We start from the raw sequence: 25412 nt of genomic DNA, 5'->3' as shown, positions 1-25412 counted from the left end.
GATGATATTAGTCAAGGGTTCAGAGCCCCAGGTACTGTATGAAGCAGGGGCGATGCAGTGCTGTAGCCACCCCTTCCCACAGCTCCCTGTGTGCCACTGGAATTCTGCTGTGATGCAGATTGAATGTTAACATTTGCTCCCACTCACTGAAATACCTTGAGGTCACTGGTTTTCCCTCTGCTTGCACAAGGCCACAGTTTCTTACCTGTACAGCAAGAGCGCACCTGCAAAGCAGGTATCCTTCATGGAAGCTACCACAGAGGTTCTCACAGTAACGAGAAGTGACCTGACATGAGGACTAGGATGCTGTGGTACAGATGCATCCTGAAAAGACGCTGCCTGCTCCGGGTCTGTCTAACCTCATATGCCAATATAATCCTTCCCTTTGGGGTACCTTGTTCTTACTCTGCCACTTCTGACTCTGAGATGATGGGAGCTTTCTCCCAGATGGTGAGGTGGCGTTTGCTTAGCTGAGAGGCAGGGACTCGTGGTCTGTGAGGGTTCAGTTCTGGTGTGCTCCCCAGCCCAAATCAAGCTAATGCTGCTTTTGTTTGTAATGGGTGAGGGAAAGTGACAAACTCCAGGTTTGCCAAACTGCTTTTTTACAGATGCCATTGTGTGGGCTCATAGAGTTCACAACATCTCCTCAGTGTTTTGGTGTCTCATCCCTCCCAATACCTGAGGGAGCAAGTAAACTTGAGAGAGATGATGATCAAGTATCTTTACTGCTCTCACCAGCTAATTCGCTTTGTGTGGTGCCACCGGAGGGTCAGGTTTTCCGAGAGAAAACCTCAGTGTCGCTCAGGTGGTGTAGGAACGGAAACTTTCTGTAACTACAACCCTGGCTTGGCGGATCTCTTAAGTGAAAGTAAAACGCTGTCATACAGTTAATGCTAAGTGTGCTGGACACAACTGCTTCACAGAAATAGTGATATTCATTAGTATGCTCATTATTAATTAGTATGCTCGTTAGAGCACTCAACGAATTAGGAGTGGTGCTAGTGTTGTGCTTCATGTTACATGATGGAATTGTAGAAGTCATACTTTCTTCCTCTTAAGCAGAAAGAGATGTATATAACTTCTGTTTTCCTGAAGGATGTGAATTGTTTACCTGGGCATTTGATCATCCAGAGGCGTACCATTCAAAGCCCACCCGGGTGCGTTCCAGTGTGACAAGCCCTTGGTGAACCTGCTTGGCTAGGGGGGTTGGAGTAGGTGATCTCCAGAGGTTCCTTCCAACACCAACAAGTCTGATTCTAGGGTTACTGTTATGCTTTAACCTGGCCGTGGTTGGAAAAATATATATTGTAATCATGGAGGGGAACAATTTGAGATTGATGTGATGACTTTTCTCTGGTGATGATCCTTCTTTAAGACAGGTGATGGAAGATGCAGCAGTTAGAGCAATCGCTTAAGGCCTGGAAATGAGTTCCTTGCTTTGCCCCTGATTTCTTATGTTAAGATGATGAATGGCCTAACGTAATTGTGGGCTCCATGTGCCTGATGTGGTAACACCGCCTGGATTATTGCAGAATAAGGAAATGCTGCTATTTGATTTAAAGTTTTACTTCTTCTGAGAAATATTTTTGCAGTGTTGAAATGGAGATGGTGGGGAACAAAAAGCTGGGGCTTGGTATCACTGAAGCATTCTGTGTATCTGAAATGTTAGGAAGAAGCTGTATTTATCTGCTCTGCCCCCCACATTTTTTCTTTGTCAAGGTAAATTAACTCACAAGATAAAATTTAGGATCAGAGCTTGCCCCTCTACTGTTTCTAAATGGCATTTTCACATTTATTTCACGTTTGGAAACAACTAAAGCAGAAAATTACCGATAGTTACTTTTTATTTAATTAGAACATTACATTAGAAGGTTTGATAAACAGAAATGAACCAGCCACAGTCCATTCCACTGATGGCATGGGCTACGTGATAAGAAGTTATCACATTTTCAATCTTGCTCGGAACGTTGCAGCACTGCTATCCGGGCAGCGCATCTCTGCTGGTCACGCGAACGCTCATCCCATTGCACTTCCCCGTTTTGAGTTCTGGGGGTTGCAGAAAGGATTGCAAGCTTGAGGCAGGCATGCATGCAATGGGGATAATCACGGTGTTTAAAGGTGCTCCAGAAGCTCACAAGCAATCCGCGGATATTAGATTCTGAGACAAATCTTATGGACATTCATTAAAACTTCTCTTGGCTGTTTTATGGGCTGTTTTAGGAGGGCCACAAGGATGATTAGAGGGCTGAAGCAGCTCCCCTACCAAGAGAGGCTGAGGGAGCTGGGCTTGTTCAGCCTGGAGAGGAGAGGGCTGTGGGGGTACCTCATTGCAGCCTTCCATTACCTAAAGGGAGCTCATAAACAGGAGGGGATTCAACTTTTTAAAAGGGCAGACAGTGGCAGGACAAGGGGGAATGAATTGAAGTTAAATGAAGGAAGGTTTAAATTGGATATTAGATGGAAGTTTACAGAGAGAGTGGTGAGCTGCTGGAACGGGCTACCCAGAGAGGTACCTGTTGGATGCTTTGTCCCTAGAGGTGTTCAAGGCCAGGTGGGATGGGGCAACCTTGTGTAGATCCAGGCCTGGAGGTTGGTGGCCCTGCCTGTGGCAGGGGGATTGGAACTCTATGATCCTTGGGGTCCCTTCCAACCCAGACCATTCTATGATTCTATGACTACTTGTAAATGAAAACTTGGTGTGAAGTAAAATAATTTGCTTGCTTTCATCCACTGTTTTTTTTTTTTTTCAGATAACTGATTACTAAACATAGGGAATGGATTATTTTTCACAGCAACATTGTCTCAGTTGCAAAACAAAAAGGAATTCTAGCGTAAATATTTGTGCTACATCTGGCACCTGCTCTCAGGGTCTTAGCTATTACTGGAATCCAACCTCACCTGCTTTACAGATTCCTACTAGTCTGGGAGCTCTGTGCCACAGACAGACTTCAAGTGGGCTGATTGTGTTCCCTCCTTCTAGGTTACTATCAGAATAGCACAAAAGTGGCTGTGAAGACTCTCAAGCCCGGAACGATGTCTGTGCAAGCCTTCCTGGAGGAAGCCAACCTCATGAAAACACTTCAGCATGATAAGCTCGTTAGGCTTTATGCTGTAGTGACCAAAGAAGAACCCATTTATATTATAACAGAATACATGGCTAAAGGTGAGAACATTGGATCTGAAAGCAGTGTTTTTGTAAACTCTTCTGCTTCTCCTAAATCAATCCTCTTTCTTTAAAAAGGAGGGAATATTAGGGGGATGGATACCTGACCCTGGCTGGAGGCCAAGTGCCCCTCAAAGCTGCTCTGTCACTCCCCTCCTCAGCTGGGCAGGGGACAGAAAATATGACTAAAGGTTCAGGAGTCAGTATAAAGACAGATAAGGAGTCAAGATAATCTCTCACCAATTAGTCGTTGGCAGAACAGGCTTATTACAGAAAAAATTGATCTCATTTATTGTCAAGCAAGATAGAGTAATGAGAGTGAAAACCAAATCCACAACATCTCCCCATACCCCTTCCCTGTTCCCAGGCTTAACTTCTCTCCCTCCTCCCTTCCTGAGCGGCACAGGAGGATGGGGAATGGGGGTTGTGGTCAGTTCATCACATGTTGTCTCTGCTGCTCCTCCTTAGGGGGAGGACTCCTCACACTCCAGTCTGGGCTTCCATGGGGTCACAACCTTTTCGTCTGTCTCCACTTGCTCCAATGTAGGGTCCTCCATGGGCTGCAGGTGGAATCTCTGCTCCCCATCATCCTCTGTGGGCTGCAGAGGGGCAACCTGCCTGACCGTGGTCTTCTCCTGTGGCGGCAGGGGCAATCTCTGCTCTGACACATGGAGCACCCTCCTTCTTCACTGACCTGGGTGTCTGTGGAGTTTTTCACATCTTCTCACTCTGCAATTTGGCTGCAAAAAACGTTTCTGCGGGCTTTTTTTTTCCTTCTTAATTCTGTTGTCCCAGAGGCACTACCATCATCACTGATGGATTCAGCCTTGGCTAGCACTGGGTCCATCTCGGACCTGACTGACATTGGTTCTGTCAGACATGGGGGAGGCTTCTGGCAGCTTCTCACAGAAGCCAACCTTGCCATGCAAACCCAATATAAATAAAAAATGAACACTTGGGATTTTGTTGGTTTTCATTTGAATGCTCTGATATAAAGAGAAGGAGCACTTGTCTTAGAAGAAGGCTGAGTATTTAATTTTATGATTTGTTGGTGCATTTGTGAAATAAACTGGTTTAGCACAATTTTAATTGTGGCATTTTTAATTGGTTCAGATGCAGAGCACAACCCCCAGAATAGCTCTGGTTCCCTTGGGTTCCCTACCTAATTTTGTGCCTGGTGTCATAGCAAGGCAATTAGAACAAACCGTTGTCTTATGTGGCCCTTGAATTGGTAAATATTTGTGTAATAAGATGAGTGGTGAGTCATCCTGCAAGAATGGCTGCAGTGCTGGAAAAAGGCAACCTTTATTAGAGCATCACTACACAAAATAAGTGAGGTTTCCTTCCCAGATTTTCTTGGCTTGTTCTGTTTTCAAGCAATTCTGCTGATAACTTCATAAACAAGTGTTGAGCCATTTATTCTTTATGAGTTGGAAATGATTAATATGAATGATTCTCCTAGATAGATTTCCCAGTAGTCCACAGACTTGGGTACTTACCAACTCAGCACCACTGAACTAAGGAATGGTCTGATGGGAGTTTTCTATGCCCAGGAAAATTACAGAGCTTGGATACCTGACATATTGATCATGTAAAGAGACCAGCTTAGAGTAGTCAACTTGAAAATGCACCAGAACACTTCACTGCAAAGATTTTGTGACCCAGAAAATTGGGGACCTGGTGTGACCTTTATATTAGTAATAAATTTCACTGACTAAATCTTTCTCTGTCATCACAGGAAGCTTGCTGGATTTTCTGAAGAGTGATGAAGGAAGTAAATTGCTGCTTCCAAAGTTAATCGACTTCTCTGCTCAGGTAAATGTTAAAAAATATGCTCAAAATTATTTCTCTCTGAGTTTATTTCTCTCTGAGTCTGAAACTCTTGCTGGGCAACTTTATCCTAAGGGGCTTTTGTCATTAAAAATGCATTTAATTTTCAAATACGTTTTGGTCTGAGTAAATAAGGTTACTTGAAAGGAATGAGTAGCTAAAAGATGTTTGAAAGGGACTACATGAAGTTAAGCTTAGCTCTTAGATACTGCTGGTGACGTGCTTAGATGGCAGTGGTACCCTGCTTTTAGGTGGCACAGGTATGCAGCCACTTTCCATCATGGAAAGGCCATTTTCACTTTGAGCAGCTGTGCATTGAAAGCATCAGTACAAGGGTGCGAGTTTGGGCTTATGAGATTACCTCAGTGTTAATAAATGTCTCTTTTGTACTTCTTAAGTTATGTCCATTCATCAAACTCCTCTGTTCACCTCTCCAGACTATTGTCAGTTACAGGTCCTCATGTAAATTATAGGGCAATAAATGAAATCCAGTCAACTGATGTTTCATGTACTAGTAGCTGATTGATTTTTGTATATTTATATTTATATTTATATATATAAAGTGCCTATCACTAATTGCTAAACATTATTTGGAACCACTCTGAACTGTGATGAGTGCTTAAAAGTTATAACACAAGTTCTACAAGCAAAAGGTGTACAGAGAGACCCCAGGGTGATTTGTGTGTTAAAGCCTGGATCAAAGGTGTCTGGAGCAGTGTTTCTCCTCAGATAGTTGCCAGCAGTAGACATCCAGGGAGGCATAAAAGAAAATAGAGTAAGAACTGTGCTTTAGCAAGCTGTAGTTCACGTTGCTAATAAATAATGAAGGTGTTTCTGGTGGGTTACTCTTTCACCGACCTTTTGGGGTTTTTATTATGCATTAGAGTTTACAGACTGTTGTACCCTCTTACACTAACTTGTTATAATTCATGAGGAGAGATGAGAAAAATTTAAAAAGGCATAATAAACCACTGGGGATTCAGACCAAAAGTTCACCGTGAGTTTATATAACTTTTATCTAACACGTGCCATATGCATAAATATAAGATTAGCTATCAGGAAGCATTGCTTTACAGAGAGGGTGGTTAAACATGGGAATGAACAGGTTTCCTAGAGAGGTGGTTGATGCCCCAAGCCTGTCAGTCTTTAAGAGGCATTTGGACAATGCCCTTAACAACACACTTGCTCTTTGGTTAAAGTGCTTTGAAGTGGTCAAGCAGTTGAACTAGATGATCACTGGAGGTCATTTCCAACTGGAACTCTTCTAGTCTGTGTTATATTATATATCACATATTGTTATACAGATGTTCAATACATTAAATATAGGTTTTTATTTGCCATAGATTCAATGCAGGACCTGGTTTTGCTATAATGGTTGGTCCAGTGTAGCTGTAGGCTTCCTAAGTTTTCTGGATAACTAGTGCTTGAGAACTTAGTGGGGCAAAAGCTTTGTAGGTGTGGAAAACCTGCTGGATGCCACAGTCTGGAGGGATAAATAACAGTGGACAGAAAAGAAAATGTAGCTTTGAGAATTCCGTGTAAAACTTGAGGAAGAGAAGAACATCTGTGGGCAGTGACGTGAGAGGAGACTCAGGATGTGAAGAGGAAAGCATGTGTGGGTTTGTAGCAGACCTTTTCATTGGAGTTAGGGATGTTGCTTTCAATTTAAACGACTGTTGTGGTTTTGGAAATTTAAAGCTTAAAAATCTGTATGAACTACAGCAGCTCTAACTGTGTGCAACTTGAGTGAATCACTTCCAAGGTGACAAGGGCTAGCGACTGTCATTTACAAAGCTTTGAAGGTCAAGTCGCTTAAAATGGCCATGGCTTGTCACCCCAGTCTGACAGCAGTCTCTTGGAGCTGCTTCCTGCACTTGGCCCCAGAGGTCAGGACCTTGAGCAGCACAAGTGATCTGAGAAGTCCCTCTCTTCACCTCATATGTAGACTATCAACAGAAATTCCTGAGAGGGAGCCACGGTTTGGGTTGCAGAGTGATCTTAAAGGGATGTTTAGGACAGTCTTTCTAAGGATCTCTAGCTGCAAGCCAGTCAAAACTTTGGAACAGAGATACCAGGACTTCTCATACAGAAAGAATGTGTAGGTTGTACACATTTGTAAAGAGCCCTCAGTGCCACAGGACTCCGCAGAATAGACTTGCAGGCTGCCTGTGGTTCTCAAACCAGAGATTTCCATCTGTCCAACACAGGTTTCCACTGGTCTTCTCTGATAGTCTGAACATTAATTGATGGGTCATTAGGATAAAAGACAGACAAAAATATTTCCAAACTCTGCTGGCCTGCTGTGAGGGTCAATGGTAATTTTACTGCAGACCTATGGATCACACTTCTCCAGAATGTAGGCTGCATATAAAGGAGAACACTAAATGTGTCTGGTGGTTTTGGTGTGACTCTAGTTTGTACAAACGGACTGATTTGTTCTCACAACAGTGATGTACAGCCTAAGGGGAAAGAAATTTGGAGAGCTATGTTTCAGCAAAGGTTAAATAAAAAGTAGGAAAAGGCATGGAAGGAAGTTCATGGTGAACTACTTAAGATCAGGCATATTTTTTCCACCTTGGTGGACACACACTTGAGCTTTTCATGACTGTCCAACCACACCACTGGCAAAGGCAGTTTTCCAGAGTATCCAGGCTTCTTAGAGAGAAAATGCAACAAACGGTACCAGAGGGTTGGCATATTTTTTCCCTCATGCATCTGTGCATGCTGTCCAAGGCTGGTCCTCTCACAGCCTTGCTACACAGTTGGCTGGCTCACATCCACATATGTTCACATTAAGACATCTGTTGCAACAAAAATTACTGCAAGAACCCAACCCGTTCTAGAAAGGTACTTTACAAATGGACTTGTGATACAGCAGGAAGAAAATGGGCAAGAAGAGGTTCCATTTAGTAGGGTGCCTTCTTCTCCAGAGGAATGACCTTTGCCACCTTGCAGTGGCCTTGTCAGATAGGGAGGGACTGGAAGTTGGAGAATGGTGGGGAAGGATGCAGTCTGTGACTGTCAGCTGAAGAATGGAGTGTGGGTAGTTGAACATGAGCCCCCAGCTGAGGCCAATTTTCCAAGTGGTGTTGAAGAGCACCGAGGGTTGGTGTTTCCAACTGCCAGACTGCTGCTAGTGCTCCGCTCGCTGACTTCATAATGCCTTCACCTGGAATAGTCTTGAAAGAAATCTGCATTTATGAGGTCTGAATGTTCTGATTTTGCAAAAAGCAAGGGCTGCTCCCCCAAGTGACATAAACACCTTTTTAAAAGAGGGGTTTTTTCAAGTAAGTAATGAAATACAGCCCTACTCTGCCATACTGATTTTGCTGTTTTGTTCCCTTAACGCCCACTCTCATGGACTCGGCAACGACAGTGGAGTGCTGAGGACAGGACTTTTTAGCTGGGTCTGTAGCAATAGGACAAGGGGTAATTATTTTAAATTTTTCATTTAAGGGTGCAGTCAGGCTAAATATGTTCTATCATGAGGGCAGTGAGGCCCTGGCACAGGCTACCCAGAGAAGCTGTAGCTGCCTCCCTGGCGGTGTTCAAGGCCAGGTTGGATGGGGCTTTGGGTAACCTGGTCTAGTGGAGAGTGTCTCTACCCATGGCAAGGAGGGCTGGAACTAGGTGGGCTTTGAGGTCTCTCCCAACCTAAACTGGTCTGTGTTTCTGTGATTCTACCTAGTTACACTTAGATCTAGTGTCTCTGTTAGCATACAGCTGTGGATTCCCAATTGCATGGCAGTTTTTTTCTGTACTGACAACCACAGCTTCTGAAACTAGGCTTCTGGAAAGCATGGTGAGAAAATGTTTGCTAGGAAGGTGCTTCAGCTCACTTTCTCAACCAATCTGCCCTCTGAAAAAGCTGAAGTTTCTCTTTTATGTTTCAATTCATGGGTGATATGGGCTGGGGAAACGTAGTGTTTACTGTGCCCTGGTAAAGATGATTTTGGCCACTAGGGATGAATGCTAGAAGTCTCTGAAAGGAGTGTGTGTTAAAAGGAGCTGAGTTTTGCAAACATGTCTTCAAGCACATATGAGCTGCTTCAGTACAGAGCAGAGCTGTAGTGTTTCCCATAGCAGTCAGCAGACAGGGCAAGAACAGCCAGGAAAGCAAAATGTGAGCCCATTCCCAACTTGCGTGACCACTGCTGGTGCCTGGGTGAGCAGCACGGCAGCGGCTCGCAGCTGCCATGCGCCCGGCAGCCGTTAGCTGACACGGTTGACAAGCGGTTCCCCTTCCTGCGGCTTCTGCCCATCAGCGGGCTCGGGGAAACCAAAGGTGCAGTTGGTTCCCAGTTACAAATCGGGAGGGGGAGGACTAGCAAGTGTCATCACTGCATCCACAAGCTGTACTGCCAAGTCTCGACAGTGCAGCAGGCTGAAACAGTCTCAGGGGGACGTTGCCTATATTCCCCTCAGTCATCTGCAGGCGACAGCCTGGCTCCTTCACCACCAGAGCAACAGAGCTGTTTTTACTAGTTGGGGTTTTTTTCCTAGTTGTATTTTGTCACTCCCTAGAGGTGATTTTCTCAGAGAGCTCCCGATTCCTTGTTTCGCAGCTCTTGAACTCACTTCTCCTTGATGGGAGCCGATGAACACGTAGGACGCAAATTCAGCCGACCCTTTGCATGTGAAAACTCTTCCTGCTTCTGATGCAAATCCCTTATCTACCATGTAGCACACACACATATGGTGGCTGTGGTTAGGAAAACGATACCAGTTGTTACTGAACATACTCAAATCATACCTTCCAAACTGGGCAAAGCCTTGTCACAAACACAGCCTGTCCTCTTTCCTGCGCAGCGCTGATGCTTTCAGTAATTCTTCTGTGTTCTATGACTTCACTGGCAACTTGTATCCTCTTCTTTCTGCCTTCTAAGGCTACAAAATAAAATTAAAATAGAATAAAATTAATATAGAGACCTTTGAAGCAGTGCTTTAATCCTCCCCCCCCCCCCCCCCCTTTTTTTAAGGGGAAAAGGGAAAGTCCTGTATCAGAATTCATTTTAACTCTTGTTTGGCATTGGGAGATTTCCTCTGCAGACTTACCATATTCCTTTTCAGATTTCTTTCACTTTTAATGATACCCTCTAATGTTCCAGTGCATAATTATGTATGTTTCTTTAATAATCCATTATTTTTTTTTTGGCCATGTGGGCCTGCTCTGACTACAGATCCACTTGACTGGAGCAATAGGGATATGTTTTTACAGCCTTTCCTTTAGGATGCTGCAAACTGCAAATTGGTAGATGAACTCTCTTTTTAAAAACTCTGTGATCAAGAAGTAGATTTTATTTTATCATGTGTCAGGACATTATTGAAAGGAATGTAAATTTGGTTAATCCTAGACCAAAGACAATCTTGTGAAGATCAGTAACACGTGTTTGCTTCAAACCTTTCAAAACTTCAGCCTGTTTTTAGTGAAGGTCTTCCTAAGAAATTGAGAATTACCAAATCTAGGGCAGTGTGAAACTCAAGATAAGGCCCATTATTTCCTCTGCTTAAGCTTCACCAGCAGGATGCTTCCTCCCACCCTAAGTGCTTAGGGCTCATTGCCACTCTGGTTTTCAGGCTGCTTTATCTGCTTTGGCAGGCGCATCCCACTGAGCCCTGGGCCTGAAATGATGGACATCCAAAAGCAGGTCTGAGGTCGCTGTACCCCACCTGTCAAGCAAAGGACAAGGGGTGTAACAGAGTTAACCAGATAAAAACTAGGCTCCACTCTGAATACTGATTCATCAGTGTTTTTTTCCCCATTCTGCTTGCCCGCTTTGCAGGCAAGAGAGGATGCATAAGTTTGGATTTACCAGGAGTTTTCAGGTGTCTCATAAGCCACCTATACCCACTAGAACTGTCCCAACCCAGTTCTTTCCCTTTTCCACCCTGTGTTCTTACCCCTTCGTCGCTCATGTTAACCAAATGTGCATCCTTGGCCCTTTCAGTGGACACTGAAGCAAAGGCAGGCATTTAAAAACTTCTCTCCAGCACTTGCACTTGGTCTTGTCCATGGTCTTACCCTACTACTAATGCACTTCCACTTTCCCTTTGTAGATTTGCTATTTGTAGTATATTTTGTGGGTGAGATCTTCTGACTTTTGTCATATTTGGTCGGGGGAGGGGTGGCAGCAGTCTATGTTTTCTATGACTTTATAATTTTTGAGGTGTTTCTGACCTTGTAAGATCTGGATAAACTGATCATCTACCAAAGGTCTTTGGGAGTCTGGGGAGGTCCCTGCTGACTGGAAGCTACCCAATGTTGTTCCTACCTACCAAGAGGATGGGAGGGAAGACTCAGGAAACCACAGACCTGTCAGTTTAACCTCAGTTCCTGGAAAAAATATGGAAATTTTTCTGGGTACTAACCATTGGAAGGGTTTTACAGAACAATGAGATCACAGTCAGCATGGGTTCACAAAGGGAAAGAAAGCCTTGTTTAACTAATTTGATGTCCTTCTATGATAAAGTCACCCATCAGGGAGGGTTGTGGGTGTAGTTGTTCTGTATTTTAGTAAGGCTTTTGATAGTGTCCCTGGCAGCATCCTTCTAGACAAGTTGTGGGGTGAGCGGGCTCATGGTGTGCTGGGTGAAGGGCAACCTTTTAGCAAATGAGGCTGCGTCTGTCTGGTGAATGGTCACTAGTGCTGCTCCTCAGGGTCCAATCCCAGGGTCAGTCCTGTTCAATAATTTATTAATGGTCTGGGTGCAGGAGTTGAATCTGCCATTAGTAAGTTTGTGGATGACACCAAACTGGGGGGTGCTGTTGACTGTCTTGAGGGACAAGATGCCTTGAAGAGGGATCTAGATAGACTGAAGCATTGGGAAATGATTACTGACATGAACTTTTAGTGCCGTATCCTCCACCTAGGACAGAGGAATGCTGGGCACGAGTATAAACTGGGAGAGGAGTGGCTGGAGAGCAGCCCCACAGGAAGGGACCTGGGGGTGCTGGGTGCTAGCAGCTCAATATAAGTCCTGGGAGCCATGAGACAAACCCCATCCTGGGTGCACCAAACAAGGAGTAACCAGCCAGACAAGAGAGGTGACTATCCCACTGTACTCAGCCTTGGTGCAGCCTTGCCTTGAGAACTGTGTGCAGTGCAGGGCCCCACGATTTAAGGTTTAGGTTAGACGTTAGAAAGAAATTCTTTGCTATGAGGGTGGTGAGGTCCTGGAAAAGGTTGTCCAGAAAGGTTGTGGAAGCCGCATCCTTGGAGGCACTTAAGGCCAGGTTAGATGGGGCTTTGAGCAACCTGATCTGGTGAGGGTGTCCCTGTCCATGGCAGGGGGGTTGGAACTACATGGTCTTCAAGGTCCCTACCAACCCAAAGCATTCCATGATTCTATGATTAAGAAGCATTTCTTTTCCAAGAAGGTGGTAAAACACTGGAACAGGTTTCTTAGAGGGGTAGTCGATGCCCCAAGCCTGTCAGTGTTTAAGAGACATTTGCCAGTGCCCTTCATAGCTTGTTTTATCTTGGTCAACTCTGAAGTGATCATGCAGTTGGACTAGATGATCGTTGTGGCCTCCAATCTGAAATAATCTATTCTATTCTAAATTTTCCTTGTCAGGCACTGTCATTGCAATAAGTGTAATTTGCACTTGCAATCACTGGGATTTTTTTAATGATGTGATTGTACCTGAGACTTTTTTTCCCATTAGGTTATACCTGCCAGACCTCTAAGTTGTTTAAACCTTGCTTTCCTGACACATTTTGCTATTCTTTCATTCCCTTTCATATTCACTCCACTCTCTTTCATGATCCCTGTCAATTTTCCTTCTCTCCATGATATAACGCATTCTCAGCATGATGTCAAAACACTCTATCAGGCTGCCTCTAAGTAAACCCATCTGGCCTCTTTAGTATTCCACATTTTTACACAGAACCTAGAAATGAACAAGGGGAATCCATTACACATGTTGCTGTAAATCCCCCCCTCCTCTGCATGAAGAAACAGCATTGCAAACTGTGTAAAACATGCCTTGTTTGAAATAACTCCTGCAAAATAGGATCACAGACCTTTGGGATGGAAGCTGAAATGAAGCGTGTCTTTGAGTTGAAAAATGGGCCCATGAAGGAATGCAGAAGTTCTCTGGTTTTGCAGAAAAGAAAGAAAAAATTAAAATAGCTGAATCTTACCTTTTGAAAACAAACAAACAAACAATCAAACAAAAAGCCTAGACCTCTCCATCTCTCTACATGCTGTTTAATATCAGCTGTGATGTTCCACCAAGGGAATCTCTGAGTTGTGACCAAGTGCTTTTGCTTTTCAGAAGGTGTAGCTCTTCTGTGACAGTAGGTTCTCCCCTCTCTACTTCAAAGCCCTCTGCTGCTTTTGTCTCTTTCCCTGAATGCCTTCAGAAGCTAAAAGAATGGATCAGAAAGTAAGGGCTGCATCTTTTCAAAGTAGCCTATGCCCCATGCTTTGCTACCCTTTTCTTTCAGCATTTTTGAGAGTTTTATACCTGTTTGTGAGATGACCCACAGGTACTCTGGCAAGTTAAGTAATTACCCTATTTTATAGGTCGGAAGAGCAGAAACAGAGAGGACAGAGCACTGCTGGCTGAAATTCCTCACAAAAGGGTAGCAGAGCTGCCTGCAGAACTGCAGCTCCGAGCCATTAATTTACTGCGTGATGTTTAGCTGAAGCTTTACAGTGCAGAGACTGTCTTGTGGTGTCGTTTATTTCTTCCAGAAAACTTGTCTGCCATTCTTACCCTGGGTGCATTTTCCCCGGTATTTAGAGACTTGTTGGTTGGTTGGTTGTTTTTAAAAGGATTTCACTTGGGTATTTCTGGAAGTGTGTCAGTAGTTCATTAAAGGGGAAGGGGAAGCTGCTCCCTTCGTGGTACTAACACTTGTGCAGTGTAGGCAGAATCCTCTCTTAAGGGCCACAAAACAGATTGCAGAAACCCAAATTAGCTTTCCTGTCCTGCTCCTGAGTAGTAGTTACATGTCGTTGAACAGTCTTGACAGGTACCAATGATCATTAAAAGAAAGAGGAAAAGGCTTTAATTTTCTTTTGTTCCCATGAATTTTTCTACCTTTAACATATCATTTGGGAATGAAAACCCAGTAATTATCATAAAGAGTTATCACGTGGGCTCTGGCACCCATTCTCTTGATCAAAGAAATCCTCTTTATCTTTTTTTTTTTCTTTTCCTACAAGCAAAGGTTTAACATGACCAGACGTGTGAATTCAGTTGTCCAGTCCCCTCCTTCTTCCATTAAAATTCCTTGTCCATTATTCTTTTCCTACTTGGGAATGTTGTGCATGCCCAAATGCTTACACATACGTGTCGTCTTGGAATTTCTCTGATTCGGTGCAGTCAAAACTGTTGTCCTGGAATTTCCCAGGAATGTGGTTTGTATCTGCTGAAACATAATGCATCATTTGATGTGACTGACCAGACGATAACTTCAGAGGGTCTGGCACAAAGGAGAGGAAATAAAATAATCCTTCCAATGGTTTTGTTTGGTTGGTCTCAGAAACTAAATATTGCCATCGCGAACGTCTCTTTTGTGAAGTGGTTCTTCATTCCTCATCCAGCCCAAATATTGGCCCAAATGTTAAACCTCCGCAGGGAAGCAGTTGGAAAGCTGATTCCTTTGTGAAAGGGGATGTGGTTTTGGTGACATTACTGGACCTGTCTAGCAAGTCCAATCTCAGCATTGGTCTTAGAGCAAAACCTTCCCTTGCATCCCTCATTCCTCCTCAAACCCAACCAATTGCATGGGGAGGAGTGAGAGGCAGGTGAGGGTCTAATCAGATACTAGTCTTTCTTCTGTTTTGTCCCTGAGTCTCTAGTAAGACTCTCTGTGGCAACTATTCAGTAGTAGCTGCTTCCTTCATCTAAAACTCATTTATTTCTAGACAACATGAAATGCAGGTGTCCTTGGTTCTCTTCACCATCGGGGTTTCTTTCTGGTTTAGTGTGAGAACCCCCCCCGCGCTGTACGAGGGCAATGCCACTCTCTGCTCTGAAGAACACATCGGTTTGTAAGAAGAGGTTTGCAGTGGAAGGAGGTGGGAGGGCAAGTGGCTCTATTTTTCCATTGCCTAAACTGAAAAAGAGGAACAAAGACCGTGTGGTTTTGTGTTGTAAGTGGTGGCAGCGGGTGTCTTTGCTGTGCCCCTCGGGGACTTTTTTAAATGAGGGGTAAGCAGAAGTGATGTTAACGTGGCAGGTGCTCCCGACTGAAATGAGCTCCTCTGGGGCTGAGAAGGGACCTGTGTGCTTCTCTGCTCCTGAGCTGGAGAGGAAACAGCCCGTGTGTGAGTGTCTGGGAACGACCCTCACTGCTTTGCTGTGGCTTCATTAGTAAATCTGAGAGTTTTTATGTTCCCCAAATTGCGTGGCCGAGAGTAAGCTCTCACCCGCCCGCTGACATGCTGGAGAGGTTCCTGTGGCACAGGTTGGACCACGGGCTTTGCCTGGGAATGACCCATCAGGTTCAGATTAGACGTTGGGAAAAAAGTTCTTCACTGAAAAAGTTGTCAGGATGTGGAACAGGCTGCCCAGGGAGGGGGTTGAGTCACCATCCCTGGATGTGTTTAAAATATGCATAGATGAGGTACTTAGGGATCTGGTTTAGTAGAGGACAGGAATGGTCGGACTCAATGATCTTAAAGGTCTTTTCCAACCTAGTGAATCTGTGATTCTGTGATCACCAGAATCTTCCAAGAGTAAGAAAAACTGACAGCTCACAAGCACTGGGTTTATTTTTCTTTTTTCTTAGCTCCTTTTGAACATTTGGACAGAATATGAGTTACACATCGATTTTATTGCTCTGAGTTTAGAAACTATTGCTTCCTTTTTTTGCTGAAAAGTAAAATGTTTTTCTTCTTGAGGTTGGAGGGGGAGTTAGTCTGAGCATATGCTGAAATAATCATCCCCAGTGCATATTTTGAGGACATTAATCATCTTTAATTTGGTTTGGAAATTAATTTGAGTTGCTGAAATACAAATTAAATTTACTTATGATAATATCTGAGAACTGGCTGTTGCCAAGCAGTCCTCATGTATGAACAGGTATGTTTTGCTGTAGGAGAAAATAAAGTTGTTTGCCCTGTCTTAGTAATTGTTTCCTGATTGTCCAGGCCCATACTGGGTAAATAGAAAGTTGTTGGGGTTTTTTTTAACTCTATCTGAACTGTCGCTTCATTGATTCTTAAAAGAATGTCTGTGTCTTATCTGATTAATTAATCCCTTCCAATTTCTTAGTGTTTGGAAAAATAAACTTGTTGATAATTTGGACACAAGAGTGTTTTACTAGAAATTTTAGTAATGTTTTGATTAAGGTTTTGTTGCAGGAAACGTCTCTAATACGATTCTCTAATCCTGCAGCTGTTAGTCACCCAAACAATTCTTCTGAAGCCACCACTATAAGTGTAGATTTTCAGGACTGGATTGTGGCACTCACCCTTTCCTCGCTTACATCTAAACAGTGCTCCAAAGATATTCATAATGAATAAAGGGATGAGGTTTTGCTGCCGCATTGGAAGAACTAAAGGTGTTGTGTGGTGTTGAAATACCAAAACAGTTGTTTCTTTTTCTTACAGATTGCAGAAGGGATGGCGTACATAGAGAGAAAAAATTACATCCATCGAGATCTGAGAGCAGCAAATGTTCTGGTTTCAGACTTACTGATGTGTAAAATCGCTGATTTTGGACTAGCAAGAGTCATCGAGGACAATGAATACACAGCACGGGAAGGTGTGTAGTTTTATTTCTGTCTTTAAAAACTCCAGCCTTTGGGAGGCAGCAGGGCTGTATCTAACAGTAACGTGGTCACTGAGGTCAGAAAATGCTGTAACAGCTTCCTAGAGGCAGCCTTTTAATGCCAGCAACTTTTAAAAAGAGTAAGGAAAGAAATAACCTTCCTGTGCTCCCCAGACTTTTGGAAAAGTGTGAGTAAATCTGAAGAACAAAGCAAATCCAGGGTACTTAACTGCACTAAATTGAACAAATTAATTGCACACCCACCGCTCCCACCCCACTGAATCAAATGCCAAGAAAATATGATCTGATTTTCACATCCTTAAGTGCCAAACGCACCTCCTTTTGCTTAGGGAAAGGAAGGAGCCCTAGCAGGTGTAGTTGCTGGTACCAAGAAAACTTCTAGGAGAACTTTATTTTCTGAAGGTGCTTTAGGAGCTGCAATGCTGGTTTGCATGTTCAGCAGTGGGGAAATTAATACTGTTAAAGATATTTGTCCAGGTTTGTGTTTCCTGTGGTCAAGGATCCTCTCAAGAAGTGTGTAGTCAGTTCGTTGTCGTGAAGAGTTTGTGTTTGTGCTTCCCTGCGCTGGTTGCAGTAAGGGTAACTTTTTGGAGCAGGTTTGTTGGCTGGCTAGCCCCCTCTCAGCTTTAAAGGCACTACCTCGTGTTTTCACACAGTCTGGATGGAAACTATGGTAATGTGGGACGAGAGGGGAAAGAACTAAGGTATGAGGAAGAAAGAGACCAGTGCGCTACAGTTGAGATTAAAGGACGATGAGCTATTCAGCAGCCACTGGGTAACGGTAATTCAGTAGATCAGAAGGATGGGTCTGATTAAACAGCTGTCAGAGGTACAGAACACTTATCTGTGTTGTTTTAGCTGTATCTGGACATTGTATATTGATTAAACGCACCTTTCAGGTTATAAATTCGTTATGCCAAGTTTCTTTGATGTGTTTTCTGCCGTTCAGAAAAGTTTCCTAGCTCACTTGGTATTTTGTACCAGAATGATAGAGCAGGCTAAAAAGAGGATAGAGAGAATCTTCTTTCTGGTGTCTGAAGGATTAATGTAATATTTCACAGGAAGGGGTTGGCTTTTGTATGTGATTTTCTGGAATCAGTTTAATTAGACATGAAAGATAGTATTTAAGATATGACTTGCTACTGCTTTTGCATCTATGGCTGAATGTGAAATGCCAAGTGTATATTGAAGCTAGACCAACTTTCTTTAAAATAGGAAAAGCGAGTTAAATACTTGTGTAGTGCCAGGTGATGGGAATTGTAAGAATGTTGCCTGACCACTGCACAGAAGGGAAAATGACGACTGCAAATTTAGCAAAAATTCACCGTGCCCAAGAGTCAAAGGGTGCTATGTAACTTTTGGCATCTTACTTGCACCTCTGGTGCAGGACATGCAGTGTGGCCACACTCATCCTGCAGGACATCTCTGCTGACAACTCGTGGACAGGAGGAGTTGCTGGTAACTTTGCTAGTGTAGAGGTGTCATAGTCAAGCTGTTTAAGACCTTCTAGGCACTTGATGTCAAGTGTTTAAGTTTAACTGGTTGAGACTGTACTCTTTTTTTAGGTGCAAAATTCCCTATTAAATGGACAGCACCAGAGGCAATTAACTACGGATCTTTCACGATTAAATCCGACGTGTGGTCATTTGGGATTCTCCTGTATGAAATCGTTACATACGGAAAGATTCCTTATCCAGGTATGGGCCTGTGTTTATACCATTACCCTGTATTTCTACCTATATATGTTTGTTTCTATCCTATCAAAGTATTGTTTCTATCCTATCAAAGTATTTATACTTTGGCATTGGGAAAGAGCTGGCATCTGACAGCAGCGACATGACAGCAACATGTCTTGCAGGTAATGGTGCTGCTTTGAAAACTTATAAATCACTGGCTGTGTAAACCACATGCCTCCCTGGGGTGAATTTTAGTGGGCTGACCAATGGCACCAGGAGCACGCAGTCTTTTCTGCACGTGCAAAAGGTGTTACAGCTGCAGCAGGTGCTGCAATGTCATGGATCCCGGCTGTACGGGCAGCAGCTCAGTCACGTGGTGAGGATGCAGCGCTACACGTTCCGATGGTGCTGTGCAAGCTGTGGGGGTTTGAATGGCATAATATGCCTTTCCAGTACTTTCACATGTTTTCACAAGCAAACAGGCAGTAATAATTTGTCAGCATTAACTAACCCAACCGAATATGCAAGCAGACCTTGAAGCAGTGTTAGCAGACTGCTAGGAATATTTACTCTTGCTTGTTCTGTACAGTTCAGGTATGAGATCACAGAGCAGTACATCCGTCATGGCTGCCTTAGGTAGCTGTGAAATGGTTATGTGCTTCATGTTTCACATTTCACTTTCCTTTCTGTTAAATAAAATACATATTAATGTTTTAAACACAACAGAAACAGCTTGGATGAAGGATATTTTTACATGCACGACATTGTCACACGTCAGGCCTAGCTGATTAACCCCAGGCAGCACACTGCGTTCATTTAAGCTTACTGAGGTTATGGAAAATTGACCTAAATTCTCTGGTCTTGTGGGAAAATGGGGAAAGCACAGCCATGTCCATCTGTACTGCACGTAGCCTGGATGGAGTGACTTTGAGTAGAATCCTTAGGGTTCAGCAAAGGGAGACCAGACCTTTCACCCAAGCAAAATGTTCCCAGTGCTTCCAATGCAGCAGCTCTTGCTGATTAAACAGTGAAAACATCGTCACTACCACTTTGTGCACAGCTGGAATTCTCCATCCTGAGCTGCCAGAGATGGCAAAGGGTAGACCTGAATCCCTGAAATGACAGCAGGCTCAACACCTCTGGGCACAGGGGAAGCAGACCTCCTGGGGGGAGTGGGAAGGAGTGACAACAGCCAACTTTACGTTATGGAAGAACATATCAACTTCCCATTCAAGAGGTAGAGCCAGACCAGACATTCTCATTGCTCAGTAAGGCTCCAGTCCAGGAAAGCACTTAAGCTCAAGAGTAGACCCCTTAAACTTCAAGAGGTGATAGGGCTGCTTGCACAGCTAAGTGTTTAAACATATGCTCCAGGTTGGGTTTTAGGTAAGGGCTATAAAATATGTGACTGAGAAGCAGGTCCTCCAAAAGCTATTCTGAACACTGTTCATGTCCTCAAGAACTATCAGATGGGAGTTGTATGCAGCCAAGTAATGCTTGCTTTGTCCCACAGTCTGAGTAAATTTTTTCCTGTTAGCACATGTCTGTGTACCCAGCCAGTTGCCTCTGTGAGGCCATCTCAGCAAAGTTAGTTATTCCTGGATGCCTTGAAAATTGTCCTTCCCTGAGCAAACCAGTGAGCTCACCTGGAAACCTGCACTACAAAAATACAACCCTCAAACCGACACTTAATTCTGCAGCTGTCTGCTCACTGTAGTAAGCTTTACTAGTGTGGGAAAATATCTCTTCCAAGGGAAATCTGGGAAAGTTAGGGTGGTTTTTTAAATATGGGAACATTTTTATGAGCATCATAACTAGGCCATACACTGTGGATTTGTTTGTCAACAAGCAGAAGCCTCTTGACTGCGTATGAGAAGATTTTGCTAGTTGGCAGGCATTGCTTACATTAAACTGGAAGAGGGGTGTATGTCTCTCTCTCTTAAATAGAAGTAGAAATTAAAATAGCCTATTAGACTGAAAATTTATTCTGAGGAACCAGAGGGACAGCAAAATAAATGGGTGAGCAATTTAGATGAAGGGTTGTGACAGATTTGAGCAAATTACCCCACTGTGTCAAGAGTAATCTGGTTGTAACCAGAAGCCACTGCAGAGAAACAGCATATTGCCACACCCTTGCTAAAACTGAAAAATCAAAGTACTATTTTCAAATATTAACTGGTTCCAACAACTAAACAGTAGTCAGCATAAAGCTGAATATGAAACAGTTTGAGTTGCAACTGGCAAGTAGTTAATACCTGTGAAGGAACTCTAGGCAGGCAACTCAGTAGGAAGTATTTCCAGCCAAGAAACATGGAGCTTCTGTGATCTTTGCTCTTAAATTCCAATGGCTGTTTCTCTTCCTGAGAAACTCAAAGCAATTAGTGGGACTGTAGTTTCAGGAACTACCTCTGAAATATGAAGCAAGTACCTGAATCTCCGGGCAAGTTGAATTGGTTGTTAACACTAATTTCCAGCTAATTATACAGTATGTCAAATACTGGTGACTTAGAACAGGTTGGGGTTGGAAGGAACCCCGGAGCTCATCTATTTCCACCCCCCTGCCATCCATACTTGCATTCCAATTCTGTCAGCTGCTTTTCACAAGATAAGACACTTTTTATATGGTGGGATTTTCCCTCTCTACCACTGTGTTCACATCATTTCCCAGGCTCTATGTAAGGAAATATGTCTTTGTGAAGCTTACCAGGTACTGCAGTGTGAATGAACAGACATGTACCAAACCTTTAGTGCTCTTTGCTATCACTGAAGTGAAGTCTGAGTGTAACAAATATGTATATCATCAGATATATTTCTTTTACTGACTGGGCTGTAGCTTTGATGAGATAGGTAATTCTCTAGTCACACAAAAATAAACTGTTTACAGAATACTGCTTGGACTGTGGGGTAGACAGGTAAGCCTTTTTGTTTTAAATAAACCCCCAAACATACAGAAGTATGTTCATGGCACATTTACTATGAAATACTGAGAAAAGTCTTTCCATTTTTGGCTTGTGAAGTTAAATGACTAGTCAACAGCAGGTTAGCTGAAACCCAGGCTTTGTCCTCAGTGTTCAGAATGTCAGTAACTGTTTTACTCTGTATGTTATACACGAGCCATTTCTTTAAGCTCAAGCACTCAGATTGCTGTTCTCTATAAAGTGCTTTATTGGCTGTCTTCCTATGTTTATTTTGTCTTTAAATAGCAGCGATTCCTTACTCTGTGACAACATGCCATTCCACAGCTACCTCCAAAATACTGTTTTTCTACACATGTGCAGTATTAGTTCAGGAAAACTTCACTCCTCCTTCCAAAGCAGAGCTGGGAATACAAAAGATGTGCTCACAGTAAGCACTCTGAGCCAGACCCAGATTTCATGGCTGACAGTATTTCTAGACTAGTTAAAAGCCAGCAGGCTTGAACTGAACTTGAACTATAGGCTTCTTGACTAGTCAAAGTAGTTATTTAGAATAAAGTTATCATTTGGTTGTAATTCAGGTGTGCCCTTACCTGCCAAGCAGTTTAAATCATAGCTTCAGTTGTCAGGTAACACATACAAAGATCTCACAGTCTGCAGCAACAAAGCTGCACAGGCACCAAGTACTCAAGGGAGGGAGCACCCCCTCTGCATCTCCCCTGCCACCCTTGCTCTGAGCCAGACTGTCCCACCTCCTCTCAGCAGAGTGTAGCTGCTCCCTCCCAACCCCCCCCAGGGGACATGGCATGAGCAGGAGCAGTGAATGTCACACACACACTTGACCAGAGGCTGAGTTGCCTGAGAAAACACCCTTGAGAAGCTGTAGTCTGAGGTAGAACTGTGCCACACAGAGCATCTAGCCCCAGGAGGGGCCAGCAGCTGCAGGGTCTGCAATACCCTTCTCTATAGAGGGAAGCCCTTCACCAGTGGCAGCAAATGCCTAGGCTGGTGCACAGGTGCTTCCTGCATGCCCAGGCATTGGAAGAAATGGTGTGTTTGGAGCCTGTCCCCCAGAGAAGGCAATCCTGGCACAGTACTTGACTAGGTTGCATAAGACTTGCAGAGGAAGGGACAAGCTAAGAGGCAGGTTTCTGGGTAGGAAGTGGTGAGCCCTTTTGTTGGCCCTGCCACAGCTGACCTTGTGAGAGGAGATGTCGAAATTGTTCTGTGAACCATTCTCTTAAGGAGTTAAAAAGGGGGAAGTCAGACCAGGGAGAGCAGAAAATTGAGGATGAAATCCAGGGCAGGCCTCTCACATGACTTCAGTTGGCACAAGAGGCTCAGGATGCACTGCTGGTATGTAGAGTCCTTAACCCCCTGTAACGGGAAAACAAAGCAAAGCTCAGCACAGCTAGCAAAATAGTTTTGCACAATAGGAATAGCATGAGGAAGAAGGGAAGGGAAATTGCCTGTTACAAGTCATGACATCACAAGTGATCATGTCCAGGGTCTTGTAATCAGCAGCACTTACACAGCAGCTGATGAAGGAGGAAAAAGTGTGTTACAGAATCACACTGCACAGTGGGGAAACCCATGGGTGCCTCACCATCTTAGGATGGGTGAACGGGTTGAAAATTCTGCAGCTGGAGACAAAGGCTGAGGCCAGGGTGGGCTTTTGCTGTGAATCTCACCACCTCTGGAAGCAGAGCAACTGGTAGCAGGACTGGTCAGAGGAGAATGGAGCTGGTTCCAGAGACAAGTGTTTTGAGCCCTCCCAGATAGCTTTGTGTTGTTGGGTGAAGAGCTCTAGAGCAAAGTCAAAAAAAGAAAAACAATAATTTAATCAGAAATTGAGACAGTTTGATCAAAGCTTTCTTTTTCTTTTTGAAGGTATGAGCAATTCAGATGTGATGGTTGCTCTTCAGCGTGGGTACCGGATGCCACGCATGGAAACCTGTCCAGCTGAGCTTTATGATATCATGAAAACATGTTGGAAAGACAAAGCAGAAGAGAGGCCAACATTTGATTATCTACAGAGCGTGCTTGATGACTTCTACACAGCAACAGAAGGGCAGTATCAACAACAGCCATAGAACAAAGAACAATATTTTTCTATTGACATGGATCATCATTGGCACAGACAATTAATTGGACAGACTGCTCAAACTGATTCCTTCAGGAGCTGGGATGTCTTAACTGAGTGTCGAAGCTGAAATGCTGAAGGGAAGAGTACTACTGCTGGGAAATAATGGTGTTTTTCTTTGGTAAAAAACAGTTCCTCTAAAGATGGAAGTTCTTAAACGCTCTTGTTTTGCATCTGCAGAAACATCCCAAACCAAGGAGGGGTTTTTCGGGGTGGGGAGGGAGAAGGAAGGAAAGCGATCATGCACCGTACAGTCTGACAACAGTTTTTTTTAACAATCTAATCTAAGTCATGGAATACATTACAAGGAGACCTTTATAAAAGGGGTGAGAAGAGGCACAAACAGCTGCTTTCAAAAGAAAAAGTCATGAAGGAAAACTTACAGATTTAAGAGATAGGGGTGTCTTTAATAATTTTTTTGAAAGTCAGTATATTGTAAAAATTACTTTTTATATCCTTGTTATTTCACATGAGTAGTTGGAGTACTGTCACCTCTTGTAATACTTCCTAAACTGTGTCATGCTTTCCTTTAAGAAAGGGTTATGTATGTAATTCTTGACACTGAACTGATTCTGTTTTACTGCTGTATTCCTCAAATGTAAAATACTTTCCAAGGCATCACCCAGCCATCACAGATGCACAGTGTGAACACACACACACACACGATGGCAGAAGCAGCAGCACACCTAGCTCTCTATTCAGCCTACACTTCCCACAAGGCCAAAGCCACCATCTGAAGTCCAAGGGAAAACACAGGATTGTTGAAGGAAGTTAATACTTCTATTGCAGCTGCTGAGACCAGTAGCAGTGAAAATATTTTAATCTTCGTTTTTAATCCTCTGTGATAACTCAAGAATATTCCTTGTACTTTTGCTGCTTTAATCAACTAACCTCAAGTCTGTTTTAAAGCTGAAACTAGCTCTAGCATTATGGACAACATTTTGTGGAAATGCATGTTAGGATATCGAGTTACATTGCAGGGACACTATAGGTTTGTTGCTCAATAAGTAAATCTAACGCATAACAGTGAAGGCAGTTTGCAGAGCTGGAATTGTTCTATCAAATTGCTTACCAAAACAGCTGAGCTAGGACAGGTGTGATGTAACTACAGCATAGATTATTTTTATTTCTTCCTTCAAAGTGACACTGGTTCTTACAACTGAACCCCAGCACATCTTTGCCACCCCTCAGCCCAATTGTTTAGACAAACGGTACTTTGCAGAAGCTTAAAGCCCTTTTGATAAAGCTCCAGGGTGCCTGCCGTTAAAGTTCAGCAGCATAAATATTAATTGCTTTTCCTTTCTATTGGCTTCCTTCAGTCAAACTGTGCCATTAAAGCAGACTATCAGTTAAATATGTAAATAGTTTATATTGTATGGTGATTTTTAATTTTAATAAACACCTAATCTAAAGCAAGTTGTATGGGAGTAATTTGAGATAAAACAAATGGCTGATACTCTACCCAGAGTGGTGAGCTTCATGCAGAGCAGAGGAACATCTGTTCATCATCACTAACGAGATTATTTTGCTATGGTAAATATTTATGAATTCTGCTTTCTTTACATCCATTGTGCTCTGAGAAGCTGAAGAAAACTGAACCAGACATTTCTGCATCCTTGCTGGGTTTTACTTTTGGTCTGGAAAGGAAGAAGAGAAGGCAGTTCTCAGCTGTCCTTCAAAACAGCTTCTCAGAAGCATTTAGTTTAATGGCAACAGTTCACTGCAACTCTTTGGAAAGCATTAGTTAGTTGGTTAATATTTCACTACAGACGTAATTTTAAGTGTTAAAAAAAAAAGCTTAAGATAATGTGACCTTGTCTTTTAAACCATTCCCTGAAGGAAATGAAGAGCTCTGGGAAGCAGGAAGAAATGTGGAAACAGCAGTTACTCAGGGAATAAGACATTATAGTTGGTGTTACATAAACTTTCTAACATA

General features: G+C 43.3%; 1 protein-coding gene across 1 annotated transcript in view; it reads left to right on the top strand.

The window, feature by feature from the left end:
* The window catches only part of LYN (LYN proto-oncogene, Src family tyrosine kinase), a gene marked incomplete at its 3' end in the record, with an annotated part of 55106 nt that extends 31680 nt beyond the window's left edge, over positions 1-23426 (top strand). The window contains exons 9-13 of the mRNA XM_084279801.1: positions 2981-3163; positions 4902-4978; positions 16562-16715; positions 18308-18439; positions 23224-23426. Of these exons, the coding sequence (XP_084135927.1) occupies positions 2981-3163; positions 4902-4978; positions 16562-16715; positions 18308-18439; positions 23224-23426 (749 nt within the window). The remainder of the gene's footprint in view (positions 1-2980; positions 3164-4901; positions 4979-16561; positions 16716-18307; positions 18440-23223) is intronic.
* Between the last annotated feature and the right edge of the window lie 1986 nt (positions 23427-25412).

The sequence above is a fragment of the Gallinula chloropus genome, assembly GCF_964237585.1.
Source record: "Gallinula chloropus genome assembly, chromosome: 2".
Classification (NCBI taxonomy): Eukaryota; Metazoa; Chordata; class Aves; order Gruiformes; family Rallidae; genus Gallinula; species Gallinula chloropus.
The sequence above is the reverse complement of the archived record's forward strand: the minus strand, read 5'-3'. Positions and strand labels throughout refer to the sequence as shown.